Source organism: Macaca thibetana, chromosome 20, assembly GCF_024542745.1.
Source record: "Macaca thibetana thibetana isolate TM-01 chromosome 20, ASM2454274v1, whole genome shotgun sequence".
NCBI lineage: Eukaryota > Metazoa > Chordata > Mammalia > Primates > Cercopithecidae > Macaca > Macaca thibetana.
The window spans coordinates 60,458,279-60,481,040 of NC_065597.1; the positions used below are offsets into that span (position 1 = coordinate 60,458,279).

A 22,762-nucleotide genomic window follows, 5' to 3' on the forward strand; every position below is an offset into this window, starting at 1 on the left:
CAAAAAAAAAATTAGCCAGGGTGTGGTGTGCACCTGCGGTCCCAGCTACTTGGGAGGCTGAGGCAAGATGGCTTGAGTGAGCTGAGGAAGATGAGGCTGCAGTGAGCTATGGTCGCACCACTGCACTCCAGCCTAGGCGACTCAGCAAAATCTTGTCTCATAGGGAAAAAAAAAAAAAAAAAAAAAACAGAAAAATTATTATGATGATTTTTTTTGAGAGTCTCACTCTGTTGCCTAGACTGGAGTGCAGTGGTGCAACCTTGGCTCATTGCAACCTCCGCCTCCTGGGTTCAAGTGATTCTTGTGCCTGTCACCAGAGTAGCAGGGACTACAGGCATCCGCCACCATGCCTGGCTAATTTTCGTATTTTTAGTAGAGACAGGGTTTCACCATGTTGCCCAGTTTGGTCTCGTGAACTCCTGGCCTCAAGTGATCCACCCTGCTCTGCCTCCTGAAGTGCTGGGATTACAGGTCTCAGCCACTGCACCTGGCCTAAAAATCCACGTGTAAAGGTCTGAAAGTTATGTGCATGCCATGGAAAAGATTCTTAGTTTCCTGCCACGTGTCTGCTACAAACCCATCAGATTCCTATGGCTTGGGGCCCAGAGAAATGGCAGTCACACACCTTGCAGAATTCCTGAATCTGAAAGCTGCCCCCCCCTTTTTTTTTTTTCCTGAGACAAGGTCTGGCTTCATCACCCAGGCTGGAGCGCAGTGGCTGGGAACATGGCTCACTGTGGCCTCAACCTCCTGAGCTCAATTGATCCACTGGCCTCAGCCTCCCAAAGCGCTGGGATTACAAGTGCGAGCCACTGTGCCTGGCCCTGATTTTCTTTAGGCAAGAAAATCAATGACACTGTTAGAGGTCAGATCTGTGCTGTTCCATCGGGTGGCTGGTTTCAGAAACATAGGCTGGCTAGAACTCAAGCCAGTTTCTCAAAGGTTCTACAGATTTAAAAAGGAAAAAAAAAGGCTGGTTGCAGCGGCTCATGCCTGTAATCCCAGCACTTTGGGAGGCCGAGGTGGGTGGATCACAAGGTCAGGAGATCAAGACCATCCTAACACGGTGAAACCCCATCTCTACTAAAAATACAAAAAACTAGCTGGGCGTGGTAGCACATGCCTGTAATCCCAGCTCCTCAGGAGGTTGAGGCAGGAGAATTGCTTGGACCTGGGAGGCAGAGGTTGCAGTGAGTTGAGATCATGCCACTGTACTCCAGCCTAGCCGACAGAGAAAGACTCTGTCTCAAAAAAAAAAAAAAAAAAAAAAAAAAAAAAAATCTTCAGGCGAAGCAGAGCCGTGATTGATACTCAATTCCCCAAATAAGGGCTTTATTTTTATTTAACTACTAACTTTTTGATATGGAGTCTTGCTCTGTCGCCCAGGCTGCTGTGCAGAGGTACAATTTTGGCTCACTACAATCTCTGCCTCCAAGGTTCAAGTGATTCTCCTTCCTCAGCCTCCCAAGTAGCTAGGACTATAGGCACATGCTACCATGCCTGGCTAATTTTTCTATTTTTTGGTGGAGATGGGGTCTTACCAATGTTGCCCAGACTGGTTTTGAACTCCTGACCCCAAGTGATCCACCTGCCTTGGCCTCCCAGACTGCTGGGATTACAGGCGTGCGATACCACACCTGACCCAAATAAGGGTTTTACAGAGGACATCCTCACAGTGTAACCATGAGTAGTAGCTGTAGAATCAAATGACAAAAATGACCCTCTTGGCCAGGCATGGTATCCCACACCTGTCGTCCCAGCACTCTGGGAGGATGAAGGGTGAGGATCGCTTGAAGTTCAGAGTTTGAGAGCAAACTCAGCAACATGGCAAAACCCTGTCTCTAGAAAAAAATACAACAACTTAGCCGGGTATGGTGGCACACACCTGTACTCCCAGCTACTCAGGGGACTGAGGTGGGAGGACTGTTTGAGCCGGGAGGCAGAGGGTGAGCCATGGTCCTGCCATCGTAGTCTAGCCTGGGTGACAGAGTGAGACCCTGTCTCACAAAACAAGACCCTCTCCAGCCCTTTGTCCAAGCCACAAGACACCACCTAATGCTGCCTGCAGGGAGCAGAGGAGAGGATAAGGTTTGCTGAAATAATCCTATAACTTAAAAAGACACATGGCTGTGGGTTGGGGGTGAGTGTTTCTTGCCTGGGGCAGGCGGGTTCTCCCTGCAAGCGAGAGGTTTATTAGAAGGTACTGACCCCTTATCACCCAAAGGCACACTGCTGCTGCTCGGCCGTCTCTCACCACCATCTCTGTTCTTGCTGCTCCGCCCAGAGGCTGGGCCACCTGTTCGGTTTGGGGACTGATCGTACACGAGGTTCCGGCAGGAAGCGAGTTTGGACTCCAGTGCCTGGAGAGAAATACACTTTTATCTCTCAAGTTATAGGCAAGGACTATTCTGTCTTACCAGAGCCCATACAGAAGAACGAACCCCAGAAAGTGGTTCTCAAACTGCTGTGCACTGGAATTCCAAAGTGGGACCCCAAGAAGAATCCAATGTATATGCCAGTCTCAGAACCAAGCACCTTAAGTATCTGGGAGCTGGCTGGGCACAATGGCTCACACCTGTAATCCCAGCACTCTGGGAGGCCAAGGCAGGAGGATGGCTTGAGCCCAGGAGTTTGAGACCAGCCTCGGCCACAAAGAGAGATCCCATCTCAGTTTTTTTTTTTTTTTTTTAAACTTTTTTAGTCAAGGTCTCACTGTGTCACCCAGGCTGGAGTGCACTGGTGAGATCACAGCTCACCGCAGCCTCAACCTTCCAGGCTCAACCAATCCCTCCCACCTCAGCCTCCTGAGCAGCTGGGATTATAGGCGTCCGCAATCATGCCCAGCTAATAAAAAAAACTTTTTTAAGGCCGGGCGCGGTGGCTCAAGCCTGTAATCCCAGCACTTTGGGAGGCCGAGACGGGCGGATCACGACGTCAGGAGTTCGAGACCATCCTGGCTAACACGGTGAAACCCCATCTCTACTAAAAAATACAAAAAACTAGCCGGGCGAGGTGGTGGGCGCCTGTAGTCCCAGCTACTCGGGAGGCTGAGGCAGGAGAATGGCGTAAAAACCCGGGAGGCGGAGCTTGCAATGAGTTGAGATCCGGCCACTGCACTCCAGCCTGGGCGACACAGCAAGACTCCGTCTCAAAAGAAAAAAAAAAAAAAAAAAAAAAAAAAAAAAAAACCGAAAAAAAAAAAAAACTTTTTTAATGCAAAAACTCTTTTAATTACAAAAAATTTTTTTAAATGTTTGGGAGCTTCCTGGAAAAAGATCACAGCTCACTGCAGCCTCAACCTCCCAGGCTCAGGCAATCCTCCCACCTCAGCCTCCTGTAGGAGGACTATGCACAATCATGCTCCAAAAAAAAAAAAAAAAAAAAAAAAAAAAAAAAAAAATTAATGAAAAAAATTTTTTTAATTACAAAGAATTGAAAAAAATGGGAGCTTTCTGGAACATCACCAACCTAACCAATTATCCAACTCCACTTGTAGAAAGTAGGAAATCCACTTCTGGAATCCTTCACTCTTTCCTTTACCTTGTTAAACCTCTGCAGAATGGCTGGAAGTTTGACAAGGACTTGGTCTGGCTGCAACAGACCCTGAGGAAACCAAAAGGACACTGACAGCACCCCGGGCTTCTCTATACTCCAACGAGGCTAAATATCGAAACGCGGACCCGTTTCTAGAATAGCAAACCAGGCAGCCAAAAGCCAGGAGTAAAAACACAGAAGAAATGAGTTGCAAGCTTCTACTAAGTTGTAGCTATGAATACACTGTGTACAGTGACAACTTGGTAGGAGTTAAATGATGTGGCCTTCCAGGAATCATTTTTAAAAATAAACTACAAAGAATACCTATGTTATTGCTTAAGCACAAAAGGATCCCTCCCTATATTAACATAAAAGCTGAAAGGCCAAGTTCTTTACCTTAGGCTTTCAAGATTGATTGATTGATTGATTGATTGAGATCAAGTCTCACTGTCACCCAGTGGCACGATGTCAGCTCACTGCAACCTTTTTCTCCCGGATTCAAGCAATTTTCCTGCCTCAGCCTCCCAAGTAGCTGGCATTATAGGCGCCCGCCACCACGCCTGGCTAATTTTGTATTTTTAGTAGACATGGGGTTTCACCATGTTGGCCAGGCTGGTCTTGAATTCCTGACCTCAGGTGATCCACCCATCTCGGCCTCCCAAAGTGTCAAGATTCTCTTAAACCCTGAGCCTCCCAAAGTGTCAAATTCTCTTAAACCCTGAGAAACAAAAAAAAAAAAAAAAAGCGGCAGTTTTTTTCTTTCCTGAGACAAAGTCGTGCTGTCACCCAGGATGGAGAGTAGTGGTGCAATCTTAGCTCACTCAGCCTCAACCTCCCAGGCTCAAGCAATCCTGCCACCTCTTGGCCTCCTTAGTAGCTGGGACCACCAGTATGCACACCACCAGGCCTGGCTAATTTTTGCATTTTTGTAGAGGCAAGTCGGGGCAGGGGGTTTCACCATACTGCTCAAGCTGGTGTCAAACTCCTGAGCTTAAGTGACCCTCCCAAACTACTGGGATTGTAGGTATGAGCCACTGCACCCAGCCAAAAGAGAAGGCCGTTTCTAAACACTCCTCAGTTTTTCAAATTAAGGAAAAAACTCATCTTAATTTCCCAAATTGCCTAGAGGAAAAATGGTAAAAGGAAAGAGACATACACAGAGTTCAGAGCAATGCTTAGAGTCAGAGCTCTGAGTGTCTGGCAGTAACTCCCACAGAAAGTGCTAATGATTCCCAGGGATGCTAAAGGAGCAGCCACATCTAAAACTCACCACATTGCTATTAAAGGGGTTGGACGCATTGGCTCATGCCTGTAATCCCACAACTTTGGGAGGCCAACCTGGGAGGATCCCTTGAGGCCAGGAATTTAAGACCAGCCTGGGCAACACAGCGATACCCCCATTACTACAAAAAATGAAAACATCAGCCAGGCATGGTGGCGCACACCTGTGGTCCAAGTTACTCGGGAAGCTAAGGCAGGAGGATCGCTTGAGACCAGGAGTTTGAGGAGTTCAAGGTTGCAGTGAATTGTGATCATACCACTACACTCCAGCCTGGGCAACAGAGCAAGACCCTGTCTCTTAAAAAAGGAAAAAAATAAGAGGGCAGGAACTAGATCAACCCCCTTTCACACATCCTGAAAGACAGGCAGGAAGGCACCAAATACCAGAGAAGTGTGTTCTTACCCCAACTTTCCGCAGTAGGTCTCCCACGATGTTGAGGGCTGATATCCGGGCCGCAGGCGTGAGGGGAGTTCCCCCAGTGGAGTCGTCCAGGCCTGGGTGTGCAAAGGGAAGAGCATATAACTCACCAACCTATAGTCATGTCCGTGAACTAACATCACTAGGTTCCAAACCACAGGACAGGAGGGGCGCTGACGCCTTTCCTCAGATCCCAAAAGCTACCCTATTTCTTTCCGTAGTTAACTGCATCACACGCCCAAGGCCTATATGACAACCAATTTTTCAAGTCCTTGTGATGACTGCAACAAATATTTATTTTTACATGTTAGTCTTTAAAAGTTTTTTTTTTTTTTTTTAGACGTTGTCTTGCTATCACCCAGACTGGAGTGCAGTGATGTGATCTCGGCTCACGGCAACCTCCACCTCCCAGGTTCAAGCGATTCTCCTGACTTGGCCTCTTGAATAGCTGGGATTACAGCCATGTGCCACCACACCCGGCTTATTTTTATATTTTTTATAGAGAGAGTTTCACCACGTTGTCTAGGCTGGTCTCGAACTCCTGACCTCAAATGATCCGCCCACCTTGGCCTCCAAAAGTGCTGGGATTACCGGCATGAGCCACCATGCGTGGCCTTTTAAAAAAATTTTTTTTTGAGAGATAGGGTGTCACTATGTTGCCCAGGCTGATCATGAACTCCTGGTCTCAAGCGATCTTCCCACCTCGGCCTTTCCAAGGTTGGTATTTACAGGCATGAGCCACCGTACCCAGCCATATTAGTCTTTTTAAAAAAACCCAAAACAAATCCTTTTGAAATTGTAGGAAATCCATATAATTAATTAACATAATGGCATCGGTGATAGATATAAGAACTATATAGACAGGATGATCCAGCTTTACAAGGGTTCAGCTCTGCAAGCCTCTCTTGTCCAAGTGGGGTCCATGCACCAGCAGCACCTGAGAACTCTTAGAAATGCAGAATCTCTCGGCCAGGCATAGTAGCTCACACCTGTAATCCCAGTACTTTCGGAGGCTGAGGCATGGAGTTGCATGCCTCTAGTCCCAGCTACTCAGGAGGCTGAGGCAGGAGGATCACTGGAGCCCAGCAGTTGGAGGCTGCAGTGAGCTAAGATTGCACCACTGCATTTCAGCCTGGGCCACAGACCAAGACTGTGTCTCTAAAGGAAAAAAACAAAACAAAACAAAACAAACAATGAAATAAAGTATGCAAAATGGCTCTAGACTGGGGCCAGGCACAACAGCTCACACCTGTACTACCACCACTTTCAGAGGCTGAGGCAGGCAGATTACCTGAGGTCAGGAGTTTGAGACCAGCCCGGCCAACATGGTGAAACCCCTTCTCTACTAAAAATACAAGATTAGCCAGGCTTGGTGGTGGGTGCCTGTAATCCAAGCTTACTCGGGAGGCTGAGGCAGGAGAATCACTTGAACCCGGGAGGAAGGGGTTGCAGTAAGCCAAGATCGCACCATTGCATTCCAGCCTGGGTGACAGAGCGAAACTCCATCTCAACAAAACAAAACAAAAGGGCCCTGGCACTGGGATTCTAACAAGTCTCACTGGTCTCTTCATGCCCAGGGGACAAGCTAAGGGATGAGGCAGTAGATGGTAGGGTAAGATCTGGAGCCTGCCTGCCTGGGTCTGAATCCCAAACCATCTGCCATTCAATTACTTTATGACTCTGCTTAACTCAGGGCCTCACTTCCATCCTGGGCCTGCGGCGAAGGCTGCACGGTGGCCAGCACACACTGAGCACCCCATAACTGTCTTATTAATATCTGCTGTAAAAGGCCTGATTGGAAGCTGTCGGCAGAGGGTCTGGGGTGAGAATTCAGATTTTTTTCCCCACCCACGCAGCACAGGTTACACTGAGTCTAGCTGTCGGTGGATGCATTACCAAACCCACAGAATGCTTTTTACTTTTTTGTATTTGGTTAGTGACATTTCAAATTTGGGAGGTTTTATATTCAAAAAGAGGATTTTGGGCCAGACGCAGTGGCTCACGCCTGTAATCCTAGCACTTTGGGATCAGCCAAAGCAGGCAGATCACTTGAGTCCAGGAATTTGATAGTAGCCTGGGCTTGCCATGTCTCCACCTAAAATACAAAAGTTAGCCAGGTGTGGTGGCGCACGCCTTTACTCCCAGCTACTCCGGAGGATGAGGTGGGAGAATCACTTGAGCCCATGACGCAGAGGTCACAGTGAGCCAAGATCACGTCACTGCACTCCAGCCTGGGTGACACAGTGAGATCCTGTCTCAAAAAAAACCAACAACAAAAAAAGAGCATTTCTGGCTTTGAAGAATGGAAAAAACTGCAGATGAGGGGCCATTCCTTTTAGTGCAGAGTAGCAGCCACCCGCTTTGGGTGGGGTTTCCATTTCCCAGTGCATCACAGACTCCACTACTCCCTCACACCCACTCCTCACTCATCTCAATTGCCCATCCCCAGGAACATCCCAGTCTACTCTCTGCTCAAAGCCTGAGAGTATATCAGGCTCTGAGCCTGGTGCAAATCATCACACACCCAGGACCCACCCCAGATTCTTACCCAGAAACACTTTGTGAACCGAGAAAATTCTCCAATTCCCACTCCCCTTACCACGTCTGAAGCTCCCGGGCATGTTTAAACTCGAGCTGGGTCCTCGGTGAGCGATGGGCGTGGACGGCACAGAGCCCGTGGCCTGCACAGCTGTGTCTGTCCTCTCAGCTTCCACTGAGCTGGGCATGGGGGTCCTGGGTTTCTCCTGCTTCTGCTGCACGGCCAGTTCCTGCCGCAAATCTGTGCCAGGAAAAGGATTCAGGAATTCAAGTCCTCAGCCAGGCGCCGTGGCTCATGTTTATAATGCCAGCACTTTGGGAGGCCAAGGCCGGCGGATCATCCAAGGTCGAGTTTGAGCCCAGCCTGACCAACATGGTGAAACCCCATCTCTATAGAAAATGCAAGGCCGGGCGCGGTGGCTCAAGCCTGTAATCCCAGCACTTTGGGAGGCCGAGACGGGCGGATCACGAGGTCAGGAGATCGAGACCATCCTGGCTAACACGGTGAAACCCCGTCTCTACTAAAAAATACAAAAAACTAGCCGGGTACGGTGGCGGGCGCCTGTAGTCCCAGCTACTCGGGAGGCTGAGGCAGGAGAATGGCGTAAACCCGGGAGGCGGAGCTTGCAGTGAGCTGAGATCCGGCCACTGCACTCCAGCCTGGGTGACAGAGCGAGACTCCGTCTCAAAAAAAAAAAAAAAAAGAAAAGAAAAGAAAATGCAAAAACCAGCCAGGCATGGTGGTAGGCACCTGTAATCTCAACTACTCAGGAGGAAGAGGCACGAGAATCACTTGAATCTGGAAGGCCAGGTGGCGCTGAGCTGAGATTGCTCCAGTGCACTCCAGTCTGGGTGACAAGAGCAAGACTCCGTCTCAAAAAACAAAAAGGGAATTTAAGCCCTGGCTTAGGGTGGGTGGGGTGCAGGTATAGAGGTTCAACAGTAGATACTGGTCAGAAAAAAGACCTACTGGGGTGAAACACTCCAGGTAGAAACTCCAAATAAAGGGAAACCCACAGGACCTTGCCTAGCAGACTTACAACTCTACAGCATTTTTCTCTTGACTAACAAAATAGTTTCAGATTTTTAAAAAGCTATGACAGTGACACACTAATGCTTTTATTATTGAAAAAACAATTCCAACATAGCAGTGTATTTAGAATACTAAATGAAAGTATGCCCAGGAGCAGTGGCTCATGCCTGCAATCCCAGCACTTTGGGAGGCTGAGGTGCAAGAATCTCGTTAATCCAAGAGGTCAAGGTTGCAGTGAGCCATGATTGTGCCACTCCACCCCGGGTGACAGAGTGAGACCTCTGGCAAAAAAAAAAAAAAAAAAAAAAAAAGGCCAGACGCAGTGGCTCACGCCTATAATCCCAGCACTCTGAGAGGTCGAGGTGGGAGGGTCGCTTGAGGTCAGGAATTTGAAGCCAACATGGCAAAACCCCGTCCCTGTTAAAAACACAAAAAATTAGCCATACATGGTGGCGTGCGCCTGTAGTCCCAGCTGCTTGGGAGGCTGAGGCAGGACCATTGCTTGAGCCTAGGGGACCGAGGTTATAGTGAGCTGAGATCACGCCACTGCACTCCAGCCTCTGTGACAGAGCAAGACTGTCTCAAAAACAAAGTATGCTTTCCAGACTATCCCCAAACACTCCTCACTCATAATCACCATAACATATGGGAGAGCTTTCAACCATTGTTCTCTGAATTATTATTATTTTTGAGATGGAGTTTCACTCTGTTGCCCAGGCTGGAGTGCAATGGCACAATCTCGGCTCACTGCAACCTTTGCCTCCCGGGTTCAAGTGATTCTCCTGCCTCAGTCTCCCAAGTAGCTGGGATTACAGGCACGTACCACCATGCCTGGCTTTTTTTTTTTTTTTTTAAACAGAGACGGAGTTTCACCATGTTGTCCAGGCTGGTCTTGAACTCCTGACCTCAGGTGATCCACCCACCTCGGCCTCCCAAAGTGCTGGGATTACAGGCATGAGCCACTGTGCCTGGCTGTTCTCTCCATTTTCAAACAAACTTTATAACATACATATATATCTACTGAGCATAAAATAAGAACATTTTTTATTAAGCATTACTGGAAACATACAATATCTTGTCCTGTGTATGACTTACTCCCCCACCTTCAGTGGTATGTCTTGGCAATGTTTTTTGTTTTAGAGACAGGGTCTGACTCAGTCACCCAGGGTGGGGTGCAGTGGCACAATCATAGCTCAAGGTAACCTTGAACTCCTGGGCTCAAGTCATCCTCCCACTTCAGCCTCCTAAGTACTTGGGACTACAGGCATATGCCACCAGGCCTAGCTAATTTTTACACTTCATTTTTGTAGAGATGGGGTCTCACTATGCTGTCCAGGCTCATCTTGAACTCCTAGGCTCAAGCAATCCTCTTGCGTCCATCTCTCAAAGCACTGAGATTACAGGCATCAGCCACTGTGCCTAGCCTTGGCAATCTTTCTACCACAATATTGTTCATTTAAACAATTTTTTAATATTTCACATAATAAATCTATGTACTTCATTTAACCACTTCATTACTGATGGACATCTAGGAACAACTACTTTATTAAACTTAGGAATTTTTACTTTTCATCCCCCACCTACTGGTTACACATTACTAAGCAAATTGACGTTATAAACAATTTATTGGGCTGGTAACAGTAACTAACCCCTGTAATCCCAGCACTTTGGGAGGCCGAGGCAGGCAGATCACCTGAGGTCAGGAGTTCAAGACCAGCCTGGGCAACATGGTGAAACCCCATCTCTATTAAAAAATATTAAAAATTAGCCAGGCATGGTGGCGTACACCTGTAGTCCCAGCTACACGGAAGGCTGAGGCAGGAGAATCGCTTGAACCCGGGAGGCAGAGGTTGCAGTGAGCAGAGATAGCACCACTGTACTCCAGCCTGGACAACAGATAAAGACGCCATCTCAAAAAAAAAAAAAAAAAAAAAAAAAAGATAGGATAAAAACAACTTGGACAATCCACTAATGAATGTCTTTTTTTTTCTTTTTTGAGACAGAGTCTCACTCTGTCACCTAGGCTGGAGTACGGTGATGCAATCTTGGCTCACTGCGACCTCCACCTCCCAGGTTCAAGCAATTCTCCTGCCTCAGCCTCCTGAGCAGCTGGGATTACAGGCATCCACCACCACACCCTGCTCATGTTTTCTATTTTTGGTAGGGATGGGGTTTCTCTATTTCCAGGCTGGTCTCGAACTCCTGAGCTCAGGTGATCTGCCTGCCTCAGCCTCCCAAAGTGCTGGGATTACAGGTATGAACTACTGTGCTTGGCCAAATAACTCATTACAGTCTGAACATTCTACCTCTGCAAGTGCCGACTGCTAAACAGCAAATGCTGACGAGGTTTCCAAGTTCTAAACCAAATATATCGGTTGCCATCAAGTCACAGAAATAATAGGCTAGCTGGCAATTCCACCAGAAATTTCTCCCCATAAAATCTTTTCTTAAGAGACAGGGTCTCATTCTGTCACGTAGGCTGGAGTGCACTGGTGCCATCATAGCTCGTGGCAGGCTCCACCTCCTGGGCTCAAGTGATCATCCCACCTTGGCTTCCTGAGTAGCTGGGACTACAGGCACATGTCACCACACCCAGCTAATCTTTAATATTTTTTTTGTAAAGATGGAGTCCCATTATACTGCCTAAGGTGGTCTCGAACTCCTGGGCTCAAGAGATCCTCGGCCTCCCAAAGTACTGGGATTACAGGTGTGAGCCACTGTGCCAGGCTCTCCCCACAACACTCTTCTGTTCCTACTGAACATCAGGATGGTTTGCTGTGTGTGTGAATTACAGACCAGGAAGCACCTTTCTGGAAACTGGAAATTCTGCTGCCCAGAGGCAGAACCCCAATACAAGGACTTCATCTGTGAACCCCAAAGCTATTTCTCTAAATACCCATAAGGGGCCCTTACAGGGTTGCATGTCTTACTGTTCTCAGCTCCGGCCAGGGCCCAAGGCAAGAGTCTGCCCGGTGCAGCCCCACACCCTCTGACTAGACAGCCTGGCACAGAGCAGGGTGCAGGGTCCCTGTAAAGATAATGCCGGGAGAGGCTGTGGGACTAGATGTTGCTCAGGCAGGGAATGGGGACCATGCTGGTGAAGACGCCAAGGCTTCCTGACCTCTGGCTTCATCCTTCAGTCTCTGAACAGATTCCAGGAGATTCTCTTTTTCATCAAGTTCACTTTCCAAGAAGGCGTTTCTTTCGATGGCCTGATTCAAGCGCTGCTCAAAGTCTTCGAGAGACATGATCGTGGCGCTGGGGAAGAGAAAAGCAGAGTTATCCAAGAGGACAAACTGCGGACATCCCTCTAGCACTGCGGATCCACGTGGTGTGAAGGGTCAGACACACCTGGACACAAGTCCCAGCACCAAACCTCCTAGATGCCACAGAGCGGGCCGAGTCCCTTAACCTGCTGGGGCATGGGCTCTTCACCTGCATAATAGGACTCATCATAGCTCATGGGGTACACAAGGCTGTCCTGAGGATTAAATAAGGTGCCGCCCACACAGCACTCAGCAACAAGCCAAAGCCCTATCAGGACTGCATGTGTTTGAGAAGAGCAGTACGCTCTATTTTCTCTTGCAAACTCACAATGCCAACCGGCATTATAAATGTTAGACCTAATACCATAAAAACCCTAGAAGAAAACCTAGGTAGTACCATTCAGGACATAGGCATGGGCAAAGACTTCATATCTAAAACACCAAAAGCAACGGCAGCAAAAGCCAAAATTGACAAATGAGATCTAATTAAACTAAAAAGTTTCTGCACAGCAAAAGAAACTACCATCAGAGTGAACAGGCAACCTACAGAATGGGAGAAAATTTTTGCAATCTACTCATCTGACAAAGGGCTAATATCCAGAACCTACAAAGAACTCAAACAAATTTACAAGAAAAAAACAACCCCATCAAAAAGTGGGCAAAGGATATGAACAGACATTTCTCAAAAGAAGACATTCATACAGCCAACAGACACATGAAAAAATGCTCATCATCACTGGCCATCAGAGAAATGCAAATCAAAACCACAATGAGATACCATCTCACACCAGTTAGAATGGCAATCATTAAAAAGTCAGGAAACAACAGGTGCTGGAGAGGATGTGGAGAAATAGGAACACTTTTACACTGTTGGTGGGATTGTAAACTAGTTCAACCATTATGGAAAACAGTATGGCGATTCCTCAAGGATCTAGAACTAGATGTACCATATTACTGGGTATATACCCAAAGGATTATAAATCATGCTGCTATAAAGACACATGCACATGTATGTTTATTGCGGCACTATTCACAATAGCAAAGACTTGGAATCAACCCAAATGTCCATCAGTGACAGACTGGATTAAGAAAATGTGGCACATATACACCATGGAATACTATGCAGCCATAAAAAAGGATGAGTTTGTGTCCTTTGTAGGGACATGGATGCAGCTGGAAACCATCATTCTTAGCAAACTATCACAAGAACAGAAAACCAAACACCGCATGTTCTCACTCATAGGTGGGAACTGAACAATGAGATCACTTGGACTCGGGAAGGGGAACATCACACACCGGGGCCTATCATGGGGAGGGGGGAGGGGGGAGGGATTGCATTGGGAGTTATACCTGATGTAAATGACGAGTTGATGGGTGCTGATGAGTTGATGGGTGCAGCACACCAACATGGCACAAGTATACATATGTAACAAACCTGCACATTATGCACATGTACCCTAGAACTTAAAGTATAATAATAAAAAATAAAAATAAAAAAAAAAACCTAATAATGACTGGGCATGGTGGCTCATGCCTGTAATCCCAGCACTTTGGGAGGCCAAGGCAGGTGGCTGTCCTGAGGTCAGGAGTCCAAGACCAGCCTGGCAAGCTTGGGCAAATGGTAAAACCCTGTCTCTACTAAAAATACAAAAATTAGCCAGTTGTAGTGTGATCCCAGCTACTTGGGAGGCAGAGGTGGGAGAACTGCCAGCAAGCGGAGGTTGCAGTGAGCCAAGATTGTGCCACTGCACTCCAGCCTAAGCAACAAAGTGAAACTCCATCTCAAAAAAAAAAAAAAAGAAAAAGAACCTAATAAAAAACACATACAGTAGCACGATTTTTTTTCCTTAAAAAGACAGCTGTGTCTGTCAGGTCGAAGTGCAGTGGTACAATCACAGCTCACTGCAATCTCAAACTCTTGGGCTCAAGCGATCCTCCCGCCTCAGCCTCCTGAGTTACTGAGATTACAGGCATGAAGCACTGTGCTGGGCATAAGATGCATTTCAGCAGGTAGAAGAGATCATATTTAACCTCTCAGTGGAAGTTCAAAATGCATAGTACCAGCCCAACTGCCCTGCTCACAACCCCTTCTTGTGAAGGGCACAGACACTGTGGTAAAGGCACTGCAAAGTGCTGTAACAAAACAATCTACTTTGATTCTGGGAAAACCACCTTCTCTGCACCTCAGTTTTCTCTCATGCAAAGCAAGGGTAGTAACAGTACCTTCCTGAAGGGTTGTAATGGGGCAGCGGTGGCAAGAAGTCGTCACACAGGCTGGGCGTGGTGGCTCACGCCTGTAATCCCAGCACTTAGGGAGGCCAAGGCGAGTGGATCACTCGAGGTCAGGAGTTCAAGTCCAGCCTGGCCAACGTGGTGAAACCTCATCTCCATTAAAAATACAAAAATTAGCCGGGCATGATGGCGCACATGTGTAGTCCCAGCTGCTCGGGAGGGTGAGGCAGGAAAATTGCTTGAACCCAGGAGGTGGATGTTGCAGTGAGCTGAGATCGTGCCACTACACTCCAGCTTGGGCAACAGAGCAAGACTGTTTCCAAAAAAAAAAAAAAAAAAATCATACAGGAAGCACACAACAGATGTTTTACACATAAGCACACATCTACAAATGTCTGCAATTTTTATTATTGACCCTATGCCTGTCGCCAGACCTTTAATATCCTGCTAACTGTATCCCACGGTGGTTAGAAGCACGTGTTTGAAGAGGAACCCAGGAGTTAACACCCAGCTCCTCCTCCATCTAGAACTCACTGGGTATCATTGGGCAACTCGATCTCCCTCATCCTCAGTTCCTTCAATCACAAAATTCATAACTGCACTGATCAATGGCTGCATCAGTTCATTTCTTCAATATATCCTTCTATGTCTAGGTGGACTCATAGGAGTACCTACCCTCACAGGGTCTTTAGAAGTAGTGGATAGGATCAAGTTACCACAGTACCATTTAAAAACAACAAAGGGACAGGCACAGCGGTTCGTGCCTATAATCCCAGTACTTTGGGAAGCCAAGGTGGGAGGACCCCTCGAGGCCCAGGGTTCAAGACCAGCCTGGGTAATATAGTGACAACCTGTCTCTACAAAAAGTAAAAAGACTAGCCGGGCATGATGGCGTGTGCCTGTAGTCCCAGCTACTCGAAGGCTGAGGTAGGAGGATTGCTTGAGCCCAGGAACTCGAGGGTGCAGTAAGCCATGATTATGCCACTGCACTCCAGCCTGGGTAACAGTGCCAGACCCTGTCTCAAAAAACAAATGAAAACAAACAAAAAAACACACTACTACCAATAACAAAGGGATAATACTTTGGAGTACAATACCAGAAACAGTTAAAACGACCCTAAGGTTGACATGTCAAACAAAAAAGGTAAAAGATTCACATAATAATATATAGGGTACAGAATGCTTGCAGAAATGCAGACATGCTGAGTATATATAGAGGAAGACCCAGTATCACACAGAAATTAGTTGTCCACAAGTTAAACTGATAAATTTAACACTATCTTAATAGGTTTCTATTGGGGGAATAAATTGGACTGATTTGAGAGATGCTGTGACGATGAAACAAGAATGACCAGAAGAACTCTGTAAAAGAAGAGATCAGGGAACTAACTCTACCAGAGACTCAGAACACACTACTATAAAGCCTCAACAACGAACAATTGTATGCTACTGGTTGTAAGAACAAAGGAACCAAAGGTCCAGAAATAGACAAGAGTTTAATTTATAATAAAGGTGGCCTCACAGATCATTGGCAAAAAGATAGCAGGTTCAGTTCTAGTTTTAGGGACCACTGTGTGCCTACCAGGAAAACATTAGATTCGTACCTCATACTGTACCCTAACACAAATTCCGAATGAATCGGAAATTTTAACACACTCATTATCTGGTCAAAATCTGTTTTGCTTCTGGAATGCGAGGGAACCGGGGACCAGCTTCAGTGGCTTTTTTTAAGATGGAATTTCGCTCTTGTCAACCAGGCTGGAGTGCAATGGTGCTCACCCAGGCAGAGTGCAACCTCTGCCTCCTGGGTTCAAATGACTCTTCTGCCTCAGCCTCCCAGGTAGCTGGGATTATAGGCATGTGCCACCATATCCGGCTAATTTTTTTAGTTTTAGTAGAGACAGCATTCCATCATGTTGGCCAGGCTGGTCTCAAACTCCCAACCTCAGGTGATGCACCCACCTCTGCCTCACAAAGTGCTGGGATTATAGGTGTGAGCCACCACGCCTGGCCCTTCAGTGGCATTTCTGAATTTCCCTGTAGCCTCGACACCCTGGGTTTAAGTCATCCTTTCATTTTTTTTTTTTTTTTGAGATGAAGTCTCTGTTGCCCAGGCTGGAGTGCAATGGCACAATCTCAGCTCACTGCAACCTCCGCCTCTCGGGTTCAAGCGATACTCCTGCCTCAGCCTCTTGAGTAGCTGGGATTACAGGTGCCTGCCACCACGCCTGGCTAATTTTTGTATTTTTAGTAGAGAGGGGGTTTCACCATCTTTGCCAGGCTGGTCTCCAACTCCTAACTTCAGGTGATCCACCCGCCTCGGCCTCCCAAAGTGCTGGGATTACAGGCATGAGCCACCGTGCCTGGTGATCCTTTCACCTTCTTACCTCAACCTCCCAAGTAGTTGTAACCACAGGCACAAGCTATCATACCCGGCTAGTTTTTAAATTTGTTTCTAGAGATGGGAGTCTATGTTGCCCAGGATGGCCTCAAACTCCTGGGCTCAAGCAATCCTCAAGTCTCGGCCTCCCAAAGTACTAAGAATACAGATTACAGACTTGAGCTATCTCACATGGCCTATTTACTTTCAAATAAAGGTCAGCATGCTAGTTGTAACTGGAGTGAAAATTGATTTATGTACTTTATATGTTGAAATTCTGTCAACTAATATATAAAAGCATAATTAAGTGCCTCTAATCCCAGCAATTTGGGAGGCCAAGGCAGGTGGATCACTTGAGGTCAGGAGTTCAAGACCAGCCTGGCCAACATGGTGAGACCCCATCTCTAATAAAAATAGAAAAATTAGCCAGGCATGATGGCGCATGCATGTAGTCCCAGCTACTCGAGAGGCTGAGGCAGGAAAATCGCTTGAACCTGGGAGGCAGAGGCTGCAGTGAGCCGAGATCACACCACTGCATTCCAGCATGGGCAACAGAGCAAGACTCTGTCTCAAAAATAAAATGAAAAATCCATGGAAGAGTAAAATTAGATTAAATCTATTTTAATTTTTGTAAAACTTTTTGCCATCTTAGTACTCATATGTGAAACAAAGTCACCTTTGGAAATGTATTTAATTTTCAGTTACTTCTAATTAGGTCCTGCATACTTTACAAGGTTATTCTTACACAAAGTGCCTCTCCTCAGTTAAAAGTGAGTCATTTAGTTTTAGGGACCTATAGAAGAAGGACCATGAGAGCAATCAAACAGCTGATGGTGCTGAGAAACTCTTGTTCTTGGAGAAGACTATCAAACTTTCTAAATATAACTATTAAACTTGCACAAAATTGTAATATTTTCAAGTCTTTAAAATAAAGCTTTGCAGCCTGGGCAACATAGAGAAATCCGGTCTTTACAAAGAATACAAAAATTAGCCAGGCATGGTGGCACATGCCTGTAGTCCTAGCTACTGGGGAGGCTGAGGTGATCGTGCCACTACCCTCCAGCAGGGGTGACAGAGACCTTGTCTCAAAACATAAATATATAAAACTTTGGTGCCCTAGAACTTTATTTATTCTATAATGGTGAACTGGGCTTCCACCTCATCTGATTTTTAACACTAAACTATTCAGCATTTGGCCAAATTGTATTAACAAAAACAATGCATGTTTAGTAAGGAAGAAAACACAAAAATACTACAAGAAAACACAGGCTAATTGCTTTATATAACCTTGGAGTGCAGAAGGCCCTTCTAACTATGACTAAGATATCTGACTACAAAGGAATCAAATGCCAGCCTGGCCAACAAAGTGAAACCCCATCTCTGCTAAAAATACAAAAATTAGCCATGCATGGTGGTGGGCGCCTGTAATCCCAGCTACTCGGGAGGCTGAGGCAGGAGAATCACTTGAACCTGGGAGGCGGAGGTTGCAGTGAGCCGAGATCGTGCACCTGCACTCCAGCCTGGGCCATAGGGCAAGACTGACTCAAAACAAATCAAGTAACTTCTGTACAATAAAATATACATCAGACAAAGCTGGAAACAAATGACAAACTCCCAATATTGTCAATTCATGTCACAAATATATAAAAATCTCCTAAAATCACGGAAAAAAAAAATGATGAACAACCCAATTTTAAAATATGCCAAGTGCCAGGCATGGTAGCTCATGCCTGTAATCTCAGCATTTTGGGAGGCCGAGGTGGGCAGATTATCTGAGGTCAAGAGTTCAAGATCAGCCTGACCAACATGGCAAAACCTCGTCTCTACTAAAAATACAAAATTACCTAAGCGTGGTGGCCCATGCCTGTAATCCCAGCTACTGGGGAGGCGAAGGCAGGAGAATCGCTTGAACCTGGGAGGCGGAGGTTGCGGAGAGCCGAAATCATGCCACAGCACTCCAGCCTGGGCAACAAGAGCAAAACTCGATGTCAAAAAAACAAGAACAAAAACAGTAAAAATAGGCCAAGATCAACTGGGCAAGGTAGCTCATGCCTGTAATCCCAGCACTTTGGGAGAACGAGGCGGGTGTATCATCTGAGGTCAGGAGTTCAAGATCAGCCTCTCCAACATAGAGAAACCCCTTCTCTACTAAAAATACGAAAATTAGCAAGGCATGGTGGCATGCACCAGTAATCCCAGCTACTCAGGAGGTTGACGCAGGAGAATTGCTTGAACCCAGGAGGTGGAGGTTGTAGTGAGCTAAGATCACGCCACTGCACTCCAGCCTGGGCAATAGAGCAATACTCCATCTAGAAAAAACACAGGCTGGCCAAGCACACTGGCTCATGCCTGCAATCCCAGCACATAGGGAGGCCGAGGCAGGCGGCTGAGGCAGGCAGATCACGAGGTCAGGAGTTTGAGGCCAGCCTGACCAACATGGTGAAACCTCATCTCTACTAAAAATACAAAAATTAGCTGGGCATGGCGGCACACACCTGTAATCCCAGCTACTCAAGAGGGTGAGACAGGAGAACTGCTTGAACCTGGGAGGCAGTGGTTGCAGTGAGCCGTGGTCATGCCACTGCACTCTAGCCTGGGTGACAGAGCGAGACTCAGTCTCATTTAAAAAAAAAAAAAAAAAAAAAATATGGCCGGGCACGGTGGCTCATGCCTGTAATCCCAGCACTTTGGGAGGCCAAGACAGGCGGATCACGAGGTCAGGAGATCAAGACCATCCCGGCTAATAACACGGTGAAACCCCGTCTCTACTAAAAAAAAAAAAATACAAAAAACTAGCCGGGCGAGGTGGCGGGCGCCTGTAGTCCCAGCTATTTGGGAGGCTGAGGCAGGAGAATGGCGTGAACCCGGGAGGCGGAGCTTGCAGTGAGCTAAGATCTGGCCACTGCACTCCAGCCTGGGCAACAGAGCTAGACTCTGTCTCAAAAAAAAAAAAAAATATATATATATATATATACACACACACACACACCCCCATACATATACACATGTATACACATACATATATACACATATACACACACACATATATGCGCGCCAAGACCAACAGAGTTCCTAAAGAAGTCCAACAGCTCTTAAGCACATGACAGTGAACTCAGAAACGTACTTATTTCTCACCTTTTCAATTAGCAGAAGTCCAAAGTTTGAAAACTACTCTATTAGTGAAGCTATTCGGAAAACAGGGACTCACATAGCTATTGGGAATGTAAACTGGTACAACCCTATAAATAACTGAGCAACATCTATCAAAATGACATGCATATATCCTCTGACCTAGCAATATCACTTCTGGGAATTTAGCCTACAGATATTCATCGTGCAAGGCTGTTCATTACCGCAATGCTTATCACTGCAAAAGAACAGAAATACAACAGATATCCAACCACAGGGGACTAAATTATTATGGTATTATTCAGTACCAACCATACAATAGAATACCAGGTATTTGAAAAAATAAAAAACAAAGAATGTTCTGTCCTAGTAAGGAACGATCTTCAAGCTCTACTATTACATGAAAAAGCAAGATATACAACAGTGTGTGTAGAATGCTCTTCTGAGGAAGAAAAAAAGGGGGGGGAGGTAGTAAGAATGTCTTTTTATTTGCTTGAATTATTAAAGAAATGCCTACCTCTTTGTATATTATTTTTGAACCGTGTGAATGTACTACCACTTTGGGTAGACTGCGTAATTGGCCCCGATTCTTCACCCCTCCCTGTGTCCACACCCTTGCCATGGCCTCACTGTGGGCAGAAAGTACTTTCCCACCCTTTGACTTAGCTTGGTCATTTGACTTGCTTTGATTAATGATATAGGGGTGGAAATGATGGTATGCCAGTGGCTTGCCAGAAATCAGAATGTGGCTTTACATATGAAATCTACAGTATCTTATGCTATTGTATGTAAAGCCAGAGTACTCAAGTCATTACGGCACTGGTATTGTATTTCACAAATTGTACACTGGATGAAAATACAGAATCCTGAACTAGATCCCAGAATATATTCGAGTTTAACATGAGAGCTCAGTTCAATTCAATAGAAAAAGACTGATTGGCTGGGCATGGTCACTCACACCTGTGATCCCAGCACTTTGGGAGGCCAAGGCGGGCAGACTGAGCCCAGGACTTTGAGACCAGCCTGGGCAACATGGAGAAACCCTATCTCTACAAAAAATACAAAAATTAGCCAGGTATGGTGGCATATGCCTATAGTCCCAGCTACTCAGGAGGCTGAGGTGGGAGAATCACTTGCCCCAGGAGGTCAAGGCTCCAGTGAGCTGTAATTGCACCATGGCACTCGACTCTGGGCAATGGAGCGAGGCCCAGTCTCAAAAAAAAAGAAAGAAAAAGGCAATGTTTAATAGTGCTGGCACAACTAGGCTACCCATCTAAAGAAAATAAAATTGAACCTTTATCTTATACCAGATACAAAAATAAATTCACTGCAGATGAAGGAATAAGGGTAAAAAAAATTTTTAAATATCGCAAAAAAAGAAGAAAACACATGCACTATCAAGAACCAAGGAGACTTCCCCTAGTGAAGTCTGCAGACCTAAAAGGTATTTTAAAAAAGACATAACTGATGATCTAAAAATGAAAAATGTATGTATAAAAAATTTTTTTCAAAAGAGAAAAGAGGAAATATTCGCATGGAAAATGATACCACAAAGTCAACAGACAAAAGATTACTCTGGAAAAAATTATTTTCAATGCAGTAGACAAGATTAGTAGTTAAAATATACAAAGGGCCAGGCACGGTGGCTCATGCCTGTAATTCCAGCACTTTGGGAAACTGAGGCAGGTGGATCACTTGAGGGTGCGAGTTTGAGACCAGCTGTCCAGCGTGGCGAAACTCTCTCTACTAAAAATACAAAAATTAGCCAAGTGTGGTGGCAGGCGCCTGTAATCCCAGCTACTTGGGGGGCTGAGGCAGGAGAATCACTTGAACCAGGAAGGCAGAAGTTGCAGTGACCTGAGATCACACCACTGCACTCCAGCTCCAGCCTGGGAGACAGAGTGAGACTCCATCTCAAAAAATAAATGTATGCAAAGAACTCCTACAGATTGACAAGAAAGGAGTTTCCACTTCTGGTAATGACAAGGGAACTTGTATCAGACCAACCCTCATGTAAATTCTGAGTAAAATGTTTACAATGATCTGAGCGCACTGGCAGGAACTGGAAAACAACACTTAGAAAAACAGAACAACACTGGGTGAAGTACGCATCTTTATAAGATTTTTGCCTAAAGCTCCAGGGATAGAAATCTAGCACCATGGGGACCCCACATTCTGAATATAGTATCTTCCCACATCTCTGGCCTCCCCCGAAGCACACGTGCACAAAGCAGACACAAAGCAGCCCAGTTACGGCTAAAAAAAGCAGAGATTTCAGTTACTGCCCATCAAAGGGGAGATAGAATTTGGGCTGTAAGCTTAGCCAAGTAAACTACCTAAGAAAACCAAATAAATAAAGAACTTAAAAGAATTCATCATCTCTGGCTGGGTACGGTGGCTCAAGCCCATAATCCCAGCACTTTGGGATACCGAGGCAGGTGGATCACCTCAGGTCAGGAATCTGAGACCAGATTGGCCAACATGGCGAAATTCCATCCTTCCTAAAAATACAAAAATTAGCAGTTGGTAATGCACACCTGTAATCCCAGCTACTCTGGAGGTTGAGGCAGGAGAATCACTTGAACCTGGGAGGTGGAGGTTGCAGTGAGCAGAGATTGCACCACTGCACTCCAGCCTGGGTGACAGAGCAAGACAGTCTTTTTAAAAAAAAAAAAAAAAAAAAAAGAAAGAAAGAAAGAAAAAATTAATAGTCTGTGGGAAATACCATTCACACTGCCTACAATACAACCTCTACGTTGGAGTGTAAAGAAAATGTGACCCAGATGTGACAACTGCACAAAAGGACCTTAAAGCAGCTCTTATAACTATGCTCAAGGATGTCAAGAAGCCTCAATAGAACAGAAATTATAAAAGAGCACAAATCCTACATCTAAAAATACTATATTGAAATTTCAACATTTCATCTGCTTTAAATGGCAGATTGGAGAGAG

At 46.0% G+C, this 22,762-nt stretch overlaps 2 protein-coding genes and 1 long non-coding RNA gene across 7 annotated transcripts in view; 1 reads left to right on the plus strand and 2 right to left on the minus strand.

Moving 5' to 3' along the window:
* LOC126944558 (uncharacterized) overlaps positions 1-22,762 on the minus strand; it is a 156,959-nt gene that overhangs the window by 35,233 nt on the left and 98,964 nt on the right. The gene's annotated exons all lie outside the window — the stretch shown is intronic.
* PDXDC1 (pyridoxal dependent decarboxylase domain containing 1) overlaps positions 1-22,762 on the plus strand; it is a 471,229-nt gene that overhangs the window by 19,904 nt on the left and 428,563 nt on the right. The window lies entirely within an intron of this gene.
* The window catches only part of NDE1 (nudE neurodevelopment protein 1), a 53,786-nt gene that overhangs the window by 2,828 nt on the left and 28,196 nt on the right, over positions 1-22,762 (minus strand). For 3 of the 5 annotated variants that reach the window (XM_050774104.1, XM_050774106.1, XM_050774105.1), the window contains exons 5-8: positions 11,926-12,062; positions 7,833-8,012; positions 5,219-5,310; positions 2,209-2,360 (exon numbers count right to left, since the gene is read on the minus strand). In XM_050774104.1, coding sequence (XP_050630061.1) covers positions 2,209-2,360; positions 5,219-5,310; positions 7,833-8,012; positions 11,926-12,062 — 561 coding nt within the window. Of the gene's footprint in view, positions 1-4; positions 2,361-5,218; positions 5,311-7,832; positions 8,013-11,925; positions 12,063-22,762 lie in introns of those variants that run through there. The other 2 variants (XM_050774102.1, XM_050774103.1) reach the window with 1 other exon arrangement.